The 12,060-nt window shown below is 41.5% G+C and overlaps 1 protein-coding gene across 4 annotated transcripts in view; it reads left to right on the plus strand.

Moving 5' to 3' along the window:
* LOC139584796 (DNA topoisomerase I, mitochondrial) overlaps nt 1-12,060 on the plus strand; it is a 35,250-nt gene that overhangs the window by 766 nt on the left and 22,424 nt on the right. The window contains exons 1-9 of one of the 4 annotated variants that reach the window (XM_071326083.1): nt 22-156; nt 1,114-1,242; nt 1,972-2,047; nt 4,596-4,642; nt 7,494-7,619; nt 7,793-7,874; nt 8,963-9,087; nt 9,187-9,302; nt 10,505-10,626. In XM_071326083.1, the coding sequence (XP_071182184.1) occupies nt 1,127-1,242; nt 1,972-2,047; nt 4,596-4,642; nt 7,494-7,619; nt 7,793-7,874; nt 8,963-9,087; nt 9,187-9,302; nt 10,505-10,626 (810 nt within the window). In that variant the 5' untranslated portion in view covers nt 22-156; nt 1,114-1,126. Of the gene's footprint in view, nt 1-21; nt 157-601; nt 844-1,113; nt 1,243-1,971; nt 2,048-4,595; nt 4,643-7,493; nt 7,620-7,792; nt 7,875-8,962; nt 9,088-9,186; nt 9,303-10,504; nt 10,627-12,060 lie in introns of those variants that run through there. The other 3 variants (XM_071326081.1, XM_071417017.1, XM_071326082.1) reach the window with 3 other exon arrangements.

Genomic DNA, 12,060 nt, shown 5'->3' on the forward strand with positions numbered 1-12,060 from the left:
TGGTTTAGTTTTGGAATCTACTTTTTATTCCACGTGGTCGACCTTTGCCTCTTGTCTGTATGGGAGAGCAATTATGTAACAAAAAGAGAAAGCTTGTTTTGGAAATGAGTGAATAGGTAGTGAAACGAAAATTCCACTCAGCCAACCAAAAACTAGGTATATGACCCTAAAATACTACTTTATTAAATACATATTTAATTCCTCCATTAAAATAATCACTGAGCTTCAATAGCAACTTTGTTTGCTGATATGATGATAGCTGCATTATTGAAGAAAGTGTTTACTTGCTATAACTGTGATATGTGGTTGTTTTGTGTAAAATGCTTGCTTACGCCAATCCAGTCGTCAGATCAGTTATAACCTACTTCAAGGGAGAGGAAGCTAGGACTCGGGAATAATGCGTAAGATTATTAGAATAGGGCCCTGTCAGAAAGCAAATAGAAGTGCATATTTAAAATAGGTAAAATTATACCATATTATTAATGTAACATATTTATTGCTGTGCTATGAGTGTCCTTGTTTACTTTATTATGTACTTTCATTCCTCATTATATTCCCCATAAATAACACATATTAGCTGCAGTAAGGCGTATTCGCAGACAGAGGGCGTTGATCGCCAGCTAATTCATTTATTCAGCCAATCAGATTCAATAGCGTTGAACTTGAACTACAGACAGAGCGGTTTGGAGATTCCAGCCATACACCAAGACAGTTAATTAGCCATTCGTAGCAAAAAGAATCAGTCAAGGCCAAATTTAGCACACAGAAGAAGTGGTAAGCTTGTGGAACTGATAATTAGATTTTCCAGCTAACCACACACCGCTAGTTAGCTAGCTACCGTAGGTAAGCAAAAATGGTTTAGTATAATACAGTAGTATGTATGCTAACCCATGTGACCGGGATATTTTACTCGCGCTAGCAACCCATAGCATCACACTATATTTTGCTGTTCAGAGCTAATTACGTCAAATTTTGAAAATGCACGTATGTAACGTTAGTTTGTAATTTTTACTGCACTTCCATGCTTGTCAGGTTAGCGCTGCCACCTGAGTTAACAAACCATTCTGTACCAAGCAAATCATTCTGCTAGCTAATGAACGGTCTATATTACAGTGCTCTGTAGGAGATGGGCGGAGAGAAGAATGTTGGCCAAGCCAAAGGAGGGAAGGCCAAAGCGAAGACACCCAGACAGAGGCTGAGTGATAAGGAAGGAAGCTCGGGTGGAGACGCACTTAGGAAAAGGTGAGTCCAGACAGTGTCTTATGTGCAATATCAATCTCAGGAACAAATCAGCATAGGCATCCATGAAATTGTCTTCCTCACCATCTCTAAGACCCAAGTAGTACATATTGCACTAGCTAGGCCTAATCTGAAACATATGTTCACTGCAGCATTCACTTTTTTTTGTATATCTCATTATGTAAAGATGGTCTTTGCATGTAGGTAGTTAGACACTACCTTTTACACGCACTGCATCCTAACTTTCTTCATGGCTTCTATACTTCTGAATTACAGTTAACTGAAACAACAGTCAACATCTTCCTGTTATTATACACATCACAGCTCTGTGGTGTAGACACACAGAATGTTGTAAAAAAATTGAGAGAAATTAAGTCTCCAAACAAGCTAGCAATTGTAAATCTAGCAACGTGCTACAATGTGTGTGGGCGCCTGCTTTCATTACCCAGAGTAGGGTACTCCATCTTTATATGAATACATTAATTCTCCTTGATATTGGATGCATTATATGAGCAAACAAATGAATCCAGAGTCATCTGTCACTGGCATGTGTAATTAATGGGATGAAAGAGAAGAATAGATACCTGTAAGCATGACTGGCAGCAGCCTTCTGTGACAGTCCCTGATGACATATCATGGCAGACTAGAGTTAAGTTGGAGGTACCAACTCGGGGAGAAAAATATGACAATCTCTATTTTTCTCCCTGTCTCTCTGTTCTGGTGGTCTGACAGTACAAAGCCCAACAAGGAAAGAACTAAAGCCACAGCGAAGTCTCAGCGGGCGGAAAAAGTAAAAGTCCAGAAAAAGGTAAGTACCTTTTTCTTAAATCATACACTACATATTGTGTGTTCGTAGTAGCCTAATAGTTATGGCAGTGGCGCTATCAACAGGAGCAGCTGTAGTAGTAGCAACAGCAAGTAGGCCTAAATCACCACCACTACAGCTTATGTGACTTACATTTGTACTACTGGATAGTTTTTCCTGAGAAATTTGACCCCAGGTTACATCTTCCCAGCCTGTGCTGCCAGCGTGTCCCTGTGTGAACCCCATGATAGTTGATTCCAGAAGCTCCCCAAACCAGCTAGATAGAAATTGATTTCCTGATGCTGTACTTGGACTGATGCCCAAGGTCCATTACCCTCATACTGAATCTCTCAACATAGGGTTCTTCTCATACAGTGCCTTCGGAAAGTATTCAGACTCCTTGACTTTTTCAACGTTTTGTTAGGTTACAGCCTTATTCTAAAATGGATTAAATATACTTTTTTTCTCTTCAATCTACACACAATACCCCATACAGACAAAAAAAAAAAACAGGTTTAATATTTTTTGGCATTCTTATATTTAAAACACATACCTTATTTACATAAGTATTCAGACCTATTGCTTTGAGACTCGAATTTGAGCTCAGGTGCATTCTGTTTTCATTGATCATCCTTGAGATCTTTCTACAAGTTGATTGAAGTCCACCTGTGGTAAATTCAAATTGATTGGACATGATTTGGAAAGGCACACACCTCTCTATATTAGGTCCCACAGTTGACAGTGCATGTCAGAGTTAAAACCAAGCCATGAGTTCGAAGGAATTGTCCGTAGAGCTCCGAGACAGGATTGTGTCGAGGCACCGGTCTGGGGAAGTGTCTGCAGCATTGAAGGTCCCCAAGAACACAGTGGCCTCCATCATTCTTAAATGGAAGAAGTTTGGAATCACCAAGACTCTTCCTAGACCTGGCCACCCGCCAAACTGAGCAATCGGGGGAGTAGCGCCTTGGTCAAGGAGGTGACCAAGAACCCGATGGTCACTCTGACAGAGCTCCAGAGTTCCTCTGTGGAGATGGGAGAACCTTCCAGAAGGACAACCATCTCTGCAGTACTCCACCAATCACTCCTTTATGGTAGTGGCCAGACAGAAGCCACTCCTCAGTAAAAGGCACATGACAGCCCTCTTGGAGTTTGCAAAAAGGCACCTAAAGGACTCTCAGACCATGAGAAACAAGATTCTCTGGTCTGATGAAACCAAGATTGAACTCTTTGGCCTGAATGCCAAATCTCACATCTGGATGAAACCTGGCACCATCCCTATGGTGAAGCATGGTGTTGGCAGCATCATGCTTTGGGTATGTTTTACAGCTGCAGGGACTGGTAGACTAGTCAGGATCAAGGGAAAGATGAACGGAGCAAAGTAGAGATCCGTGATGGAAACCTGCGCAGGACCTCAGACTGGGGTGAAGGTTCACCTTCCAACAGGACAATGACCCTAAACACACAGCCAAGACAATGCAGGAGTGGCTTTGGGACAAGTCTCTGAATGTCTTTGAGTGGCCCAGCCAGAGGCCAGACCTGAATCCAATCGAAAATCTCTGGAAAGACCTGAAGATGGCTGTGCAGCGATGCTCCCCATCCAACCTGACAGAGCGTGAGGAACTGCAGAGAAAAATGTGAATAACTCACCAAATACAGGTATGTCAAGCTTGTAGGGTCATACCCAAGAAGACTCGAGGCTGTAATCGATGCCAGAGGTGCTTCAACAAAGTACTGAGTAAAGGGTCTGAATACTTATGTAAATGTAACAGTTTCAGTTTTATTTTATTTATGTTTGCAAAAATGTCTAAACCTGTTTTTGCTTTGTCATTATGGGGTATTGTGTGTAGATTGATGACGGAATGAAAACAATTTAATACATTTTAGAATAAGACTAATGTGGAAAAAGTCAAGGGGTCTGAATACTTTCCGAATACACTGTACATCCTACGATTTATTTTTGATTGAATTGCTACGTTATTCACAGGTCCTTTGTAGCCCTATGTTACTTGATATGTGTCAATTTACTTAGTAAATTATTTTGTCCCTTATATAGCTTAATGGCCGGAACAGAGTGAGTTTGGTGTATTTGATACCATTCCACTGATAATGCTCCAGTCATTACCACAAGCCCGTTCTCCCCAATTGTTGTCCACACATCAAGGGTTTGTCCTTATTTTGAAGGGAATACCTTCAAGACAGTTAGAAAAGCATTCCTCATGAAGCTGGTTGGGAGAATGCCAATAGTGTGAAAAGCTGTCATCAAGGCAAAGGGTGGCTACTTTGAAGAATCTCAAATATATGTTTCTTTGTTTAACACTTTTTGGTTACTACATGATTCCATATGTGTTATTTCATAGTTTTGATGTCTTCACTATTATTCTACAAAGTAGAAAATAGTCCAAATCAAGAAAAACCCTTGTATGAGTAGGTGTGTCCAAACTTTTGACTGGTACTGTATATACAGACCACAAATGGAGTTGAGAGAAGAGCTTGAGTATTTTATCTTTTGTGCTGAGCTCTGACTTGTTTTTCTGTTTTCCCTCTATATTAGGTCAAGGCTTTCAAAACGGAGAGCGTGGAGAGCTTTGATGATGTGAGGTGGGCATTTTCCTCTTTGACTGCATCCTATTAACAGTATTGGTAATGAGAGAGCCAGCTAATTGTCATGGCTTTGCTCAACTACAGCTCTGTTGCAGTTGTGTGGCTTGATATCGCTCAGTGTCACATCAGCACATTTCTGCTGCCATTTGGAAATTTAGTTTTAATCCATTAATGTTTCAAATGGTAGGGAGGTGATCGAATTGAATTCTTGTCATTTGGATTTCCAAGAGCCTGGACAGGATCCATTCCCCTTTTTTTCAGGGAGTGTTGGCTGTCTATCAGAAAATGTATTTCCTGCTGTACTGAAGAAAAGTGTCTGTGGCTTGTCAGAAAAGCAATAAATTAAAAACCGCTGTGTTCTGAGGGGATGGATGGTGGGAGTTTAGGCTAGGTCTGAAAGGTACAATCCGCTACAGATAACAGTATCGGTTTTGCTTCCTTATAGTCACACTGACAAAGTGAATGACATATACAGTTAATTCTCTGTTTATGGAATCTCAGATTTACTCAGGTTTTTTCTCCCTCACAGACGAACCTATTGGCATTTCAACATTTTCCTAATCCTATTGAAGTCTATCGCTCTCGCTTAGGAATTGGAAAGAATATTTTGATTTACCATACAGGAATGAGTTGTTCAGATGAATTAGGTGACATTCAGACAGAATGTTGGAAGAAACTGAGAGAATATCCAATCATTACCCATCTGTACTGTTGTCGGTGACAAGAAAAGGGTGTGAAGTGAAGGGTTGGAGGTCCTTAAACGGATAGTTCGGGATTTTGGCAATCTACTTCCCCAGATTCAGAAACTCGTGAATACCATTTTTATGTATCTGCATGCAGTTTGAAGGAAGTTTAATGACTGGATGTTCCTGTAGACTTCCAGTCATTGCGCTAACGCTAGTTAGCATTGGCTTGCAAAACTACCTCGCAGACTGGACAGGCATGTTCGCTCTCCGCTTATCAAAGTGTATAGCCTCAATTGTCAAAAGAGCAGCACGGCAACTTGTAGTGCTGTTTTGTCTATAGTTGTTGCAGAATGCTTTATGACAGCATGTGATAATATAGCCTACTACTAGGGATTTAATCCACAATTTAGATTAGCCCAGATAGCTCACATTATTCCCCTTGTTTGATCATTGGCAATTTAGCACTAGGTTGATAAGGCTATAACAACGAAAAGGCAGCATTTAGAATAAATGTTGTTAGGGTGACCTGATTTGTGTAACTATATTATGAACACTATTTTGCCCTTACAAATTGTGAACCCAAATGTGTACTGTAACTGATTCTAGTGGGAAAGGGGGATACCTAGTCAGTTGTACAACTGAATGCATTCAACTGTTTTCCGCATTTAACCCAACCCAATTATGGGGCTGCCATAATTGACATCCATGTCTTCGGTGCCCGGGGAACAGTGGGTTAACTGCCTTGCTCAGGGGCAGAACGACAGATTTTCACCTTGTCAGCTCTGGGATTTGATCCAGCAACCTTTTGGTTACTGGCCCAACACTCTAACCACTAGGCTACCTGCCGGGACAATACATTGAAAGATCATTTGGGTTTGGTGTAGCAACAGATTTAGGCTATGTTGTCTTCAGGAGATTTTATCTGTGATTTGTTTGGTCTTACACAATAGCTGATGTAAGTCACTAGAACAATTCCCTTCCCCTACAATGGGCTAAAATATAGACTAATTAGTGTGCTTATCTCAGCAAGAACACTACTGTTATTCCCCATACTTTTATTATTTAATATGAATATTTCTTACTAATTCTGCTGGTGTAATTGGTCTATTCGAAATCTGATTTGCCAACTTGTCTTCAAACTAAAAAAAAAGTATATTTATGTTCAATGAGGGCTGTGCATTTTTGTAAGCATTTATGGACAGTTTTGAAAACAGTGTGGTGTGGCTGTCATAAAATGAGAATAGGCTATATTGAAATGTCCCTTGCCTCAAATATCTTGTTTTGTAATTTATTCCTACCGAAACGATAGGAAAGATATTTTGCATTTATTCCTATGTAGAGTAAGATGGTGGCAACATTTTGCACATCAGCCTCAACCACCTGAAAAATCAAATGAATATTAATTTTCTTGATTGTAGGTTAATTTTGTAGAAATGAAAAGTATTTGGGGAACATAGATCAGGTGTGGGCCTCCAACCCTCTTGTAGAGGGACCTCTAGTCAGGCGATTTTGAAGGGATAGTTCACCCAAATTACATTCACATTGGTTTCTTATGGACAAAGAAACTGCAGTCTGTCCTGTGGTTAGCCACTGCTAATATTAGGATTTTCTAACAACAAAATCTAATTCAGTGTCCCCCAGTTAAGGACCCCCTGGCTAGGGGTGGAGACTGACATTCACCATAGGGAATCTCACTCCAAGCGATTTTCAAAACTTGGCTTCGCTGTACATTATCCTGTTCCGTTCTGCCTGTAATGGGAATTAGCATCTACAGCTGTGTTCTTTCTTTTCCTTCCATCCAACCATGTGAAATGAAGCAGTACTGTAATTGAGTTGCAGTGGTGGTTGTAATGTTGATTTATTAATTTGGTCAATTTCCTTCCCACTTCCAAGGCACACTGCAGGGAAATACAAGCTTGCCTTATTATTATTATTATACTATCATCAGGCCCTTTTCTATGATGTTTAATCACTGTAATTATGTAATTACGTGTGGTCACTAAATGGTGTACTTTTGGATTGAGGTATTACTCTATGAATAGCTACGTCTTACTGGGAAGTAAAAGGGAACCGCAGCAGGTTGTGGTCATGCTTTCCAACCACTTGATATGGGAGTGAAAGTGACTGGTCATTGTTCAGTGTCTCTTCGTGCTTTCCTCCAGGTTTAATTTGGCTGTAAAAGAGGAGCCTGAAGATGGAGACTTTGTGCCAGAAAAGAGGGGGAAAAAGAGGAAAAGATCAGAGGATGAACCCATGGAAGGTCCCTCGTGTTCCAGTGCAACCCCAACGTGAGCAGGTCTCCCTTATTTATGTTAGCCCTCACTCCATCTGTCATTCAGTTACCCTATGACTAAGTGTTAGCAACATCTGAACATCAGTTCCACCACACCACTACCTGTAGGAGGTGAGCAAATAGTGTTGCACATTGTTGCTGTACACAGATGTTATTTGCTGCCCTCAGGTTAAATAGGAAATTGAAAGAGAAGGACGAGGCTGACCCGAGGACAGAGAAGAACACAAAGGAGGGGATAAAGAAAGAGAAGGTAGGCATCCTCCCCGAGCAAGGGAGCAGGCAAATGTTCTAGTTTTTAGCTGTTTATGTAGTAGCATCATTTTCTCCCACTTTCCACTCACATCAACTGAGAAGTGGAAACTATATCTGAACAAAAATAAACGCAACATGTAAATTGTTGGTCCCATGTTTCATGAGCTGAAATAAAAGATCCCAGAAATGTTCCATGTGCACAAAAAGCTTACTTCTCTCAAATTCATTTACATCCCTATTTGTGAGCATTCTCCTTTTGCCAAGATAATCTATCTACCTGACAGGTGTGGCATATCAAAAAGCCGATTAAACATGATCATTACACAGATGCACCTTGTGCTGGGGGACAATAAAAGGCCACTCTAAAATGTGCAGTTTTGTCACACAACACAATGTCACAGATGTCTCGTGTTGAGGGAGTGTGCAATTGGCATGCTGATTGCAGGAATGTCCACCAGAGCTGTTGTCAGATAATTAAATGTTAATTTCTCTACCATAAGCTGCCGCCAACGTTGTTTTAAATAATTTGGCATTATGTCCAACCGGCCTCACATCCCGCAGACTACGTGTAAACACGCCAGCTCTGGACCTCCGGCTTCTTCACCTGCAGCAGCGTCTGAGACCAGCCACCCAGACAGCTGATGAAGCTAAGGAGTATTTCTGTCCATAATAAAGCCCTTTTGTAGGGAAAAACAAATTCTGATTGGCTGGGCCTGGCTCTCCAGTGGCTGGCCTATGCCCATCCATGGCTGTGCCCCTGCCCAGTCATGTGAAGTCCATAGATTAGGGCCTAATTCATTTATTTCAATTCACTGATTTCCTTCATATGAACTAACTTAGTAAAATCGTTGACATTGTTGCATGTTGCATTTATATTTTTGTTCAGTATAGATGTTTATAAATATTTTATTGTGTTCACAAACATTGCTGTTGTATAATGTTAGTGCTTTGCGAATATGACTCATGGGTACAGCTGAAATAACAAACAAGCTTTGTTTTGGGACATTTTACAATGGGCTCACTGATTGTGTAAATCACCTACTGTGTAAATTGTCTTGTTTCTGTGGTCCTGTCTTGATCTCCCAGAAGCCAAAGAAAGAGGAGGCGGAGCATCCAGTCACTACAAAGAAGAAGTCAAAGGAAGAGATTGAGGCAGCAAAAGCGTTGAAGATCAAAAAAAGAGAAGAAGAGGAGCAGCAGCGCTGGAGATGGTGGGGCTTGTTTGTTTTTCTATATGCACGATGTGTGGGAGGTGGTTGTATGAACCTTTTTATGAAAGAGAGGCTCATTCTGAAACACCTGTCCCTCAGGTGGGAAGAGGACAAGTATGAGGATGGTGTAAAATGGAAGCTTCTCGAGCACAGGGGTCCCTTTTTCCCGCCGGAGTACCAGCATCTCCCAGACAACGTTAACTTCTACTACAATGGTCAGTACAGCCCTGCTGGTTTGAAGGTTTATATTCACCTTCTCAGATCATCGACCATTTAGAAGTAAACACGTAACACTTCTCAAAGCGAGGCTCATCACTCTAAATATCTAAGTAGATTCCCTGGCATGAGAGAGTTGCGCTAGGAAGGCTTGTAACTCACTTTCAGACTGTCCAAGCATTCTGTTTGGGTCAGATTGAAAGTTGAATGTTGTTGACACACACTCTCCTCCATCTACAACACTCTGGGGAGGATCCTCCCTTTCATCATTCACCCCAGAAGATTGTTCCTCAACTCTGTATTGATTTGCATGGATCAACAGCTGCCCACAAAAGATCAGCCTCCTTTATTTAGGGCATACAGCTTGGGGATGTCTGGCTGTCTGGATCAAACATTTTGATTGAGAACTATAGTTTTTCATTCCCCCCCCCCCATAGTGCAGCCCTGACAGCTCCTATATCAAGAGTAGGTTTGATAAGTTAATCCCTGTGTGTGTAGTGAAGTCCCTCTCTGGGGCCAGGCCTCCACAACGAATTCACCCCTCGGAGTGGTATGGAATGTCCACAGCCGCTCACTGCAGGCCTCCGCCTTTCTCTCTCTGGGCATTGATTGGCCTGCTGAGCCAGCTCCTAGGGGACCTCTGGGGATATTATGGAGGGGAATTGCCAGGGACCTCACTATACGATATTATCACAATACTTAAGGGTCTGATACGATATGTATGCAATTCAATACTGTGATTATTGTGATTCCATGGTCCAAACATGTTGCTCACTATGTGTCTGCTGCAGAGGGACAAAAGAGCCATGAGAAAACGAGTTTTGATCAGCCATGGAAATTTGAAAACAAATTGGCTCCATATTTAAAAAGATGGAGAACAAGCTATGAAGGACAATTACTGGAGTTTTGGTGCAGGTACAGCCAACTAGCGCAACAATAATATAATCCCCATCACTAGTTGATATGGTGCATTTGGTTCTGACTAAGCTCCAAAAGCCTGACTCAGAGGTCACAGCTCCTCTAGTCACTTCAGCTACTCGTAGAGTGGTGCCACTTCGCTCCCCTATTTGGAGAACATGACAAGGGCAAGATTTACCAAGCATTTGCACCTGTTAGTTTCAGACAGTAATACAAGGGGAAAAAAGTCAAGCTGAGATTATGGATCTTATGGAACTGTGTGTGTGATGTGCTTGTTCACCAGGTAAAGTTGTGAAGCTGGGCCTTGCTGCAGAGGAAGTGGCCCTGTTCTTTGCTCAGATGCTTGACCATGAATACACCACAAAAGATGTGTTCCGAAACAACTTCTTCAAGGACTGGAGGAAGGTGAGGAGTGAAGGAGGAAGAAAAGCATAGAGAGACCAGCCCTTGAAACATCTTATTTTGTTTTCTATGCTTGTTCTTGGAATAACATCAGTGGCTCAAGTTGTCGGTATAGCATATTTAAGATTAAAAAACTAACTATTTTGGAGTTGGAAGTCCAACCGAGAACCAAACAAGTAGTGGTTGAGAGTGTGAACATGGTCCTCAGGACCCTATACTGTTCAACTAATAGAGATATGTTGAATGTCCCTGCAGAGGTAACTACTGAACAAAAATATAAATGCAACAATTTCAACGATTTTACCAAGTTAAAGTTCATATTAAAAAAATAAATGAATTAAGCCCTAATCTATGGATTTCACATGACTGGGCAAGGGTCCAGCCAGTCAGAATGAGTTTTTCCCCACAAAAGGGTTTTATTACAGACATAAATACTCCTTTGTTTCATCAGCTGTCTGGGTGGCAGGTCTCAGACAATCCCACAGGTGAAGAAGCCGGATGTGGAGGTCCTGGGCTGCCGTGGTTACACGTGGTCTGCCGTAGTAAGGCTGGTTGGACATACTGCCAAATTCTCTAAAACAAATGTTGGAAGCGGCTTATGGTAGAGAAATTAACATTCAATTCTCTGGCAACAGCTCTGGTAGATATTTTTGCAGTCAGCATGCCAATTGCACGCTCCCTCAACTTGAGACATCTGTGGCAGTGTGTTGTGACAACCACATTTTAGTGGCCTTTCATTGTCCCCAGCACAAGGTTCACCTGTAAGGATCATGATGTTTTAATCAGCTTCTTGATATGCCACACCTATCAGGTGGATGGATTATCTTGGCAAAGGAGAAATGCTCACTAACAGGGATGTAAACAAATTTGTGCACCAAATCTGAGAGAAATAAGCTTTTTGTGAGTATGGAACATTTCTGGGATCTTATTTCAGATCATAAAACATGGGACCATCACTTTACATGTTGCATTTCTATTTTTGTTCAGTATAGATGCAGTATGACAGACATGGGTGTATGTGGGGTGTCCTCTGTACACAACACTCCACCAGGCCCAAAGGCGTATCATGCAGAATTAATTTCGTGCTGCTTAGTGCCCAATGCTCTTGAAAATATGATTTGTGTAAAGGCATTGATATGCTAATCCAGACAAGTCGCTCCCCGCATATGAACAAATCCAATTAAACTGTTTTATTATAACGGGAAACCTCTCTTCGCCTGACTGCCCCCAGTCTCCGCCCACCCGCTGCCTGTCAATCATGCTTAGAGGGAAGGTCGGTGGCTCCAAGTGTCCACACTGTCATTGGAGTGTCTGGACTGGATCTGTATTAGGGAAACTATCACAATTTTACTGGTGCCAAGACAATGCATTAGAGCTCCTTATCCCAGATTTTTATATTTATCTATAGCTAAACTCTCCTTCCTTTAAATATGTTGA

The sequence above is a fragment of the Salvelinus alpinus genome, chromosome 9, assembly GCF_045679555.1.
Source record: "Salvelinus alpinus chromosome 9, SLU_Salpinus.1, whole genome shotgun sequence".
Taxonomy (NCBI): Eukaryota; Metazoa; Chordata; class Actinopteri; order Salmoniformes; family Salmonidae; genus Salvelinus; species Salvelinus alpinus.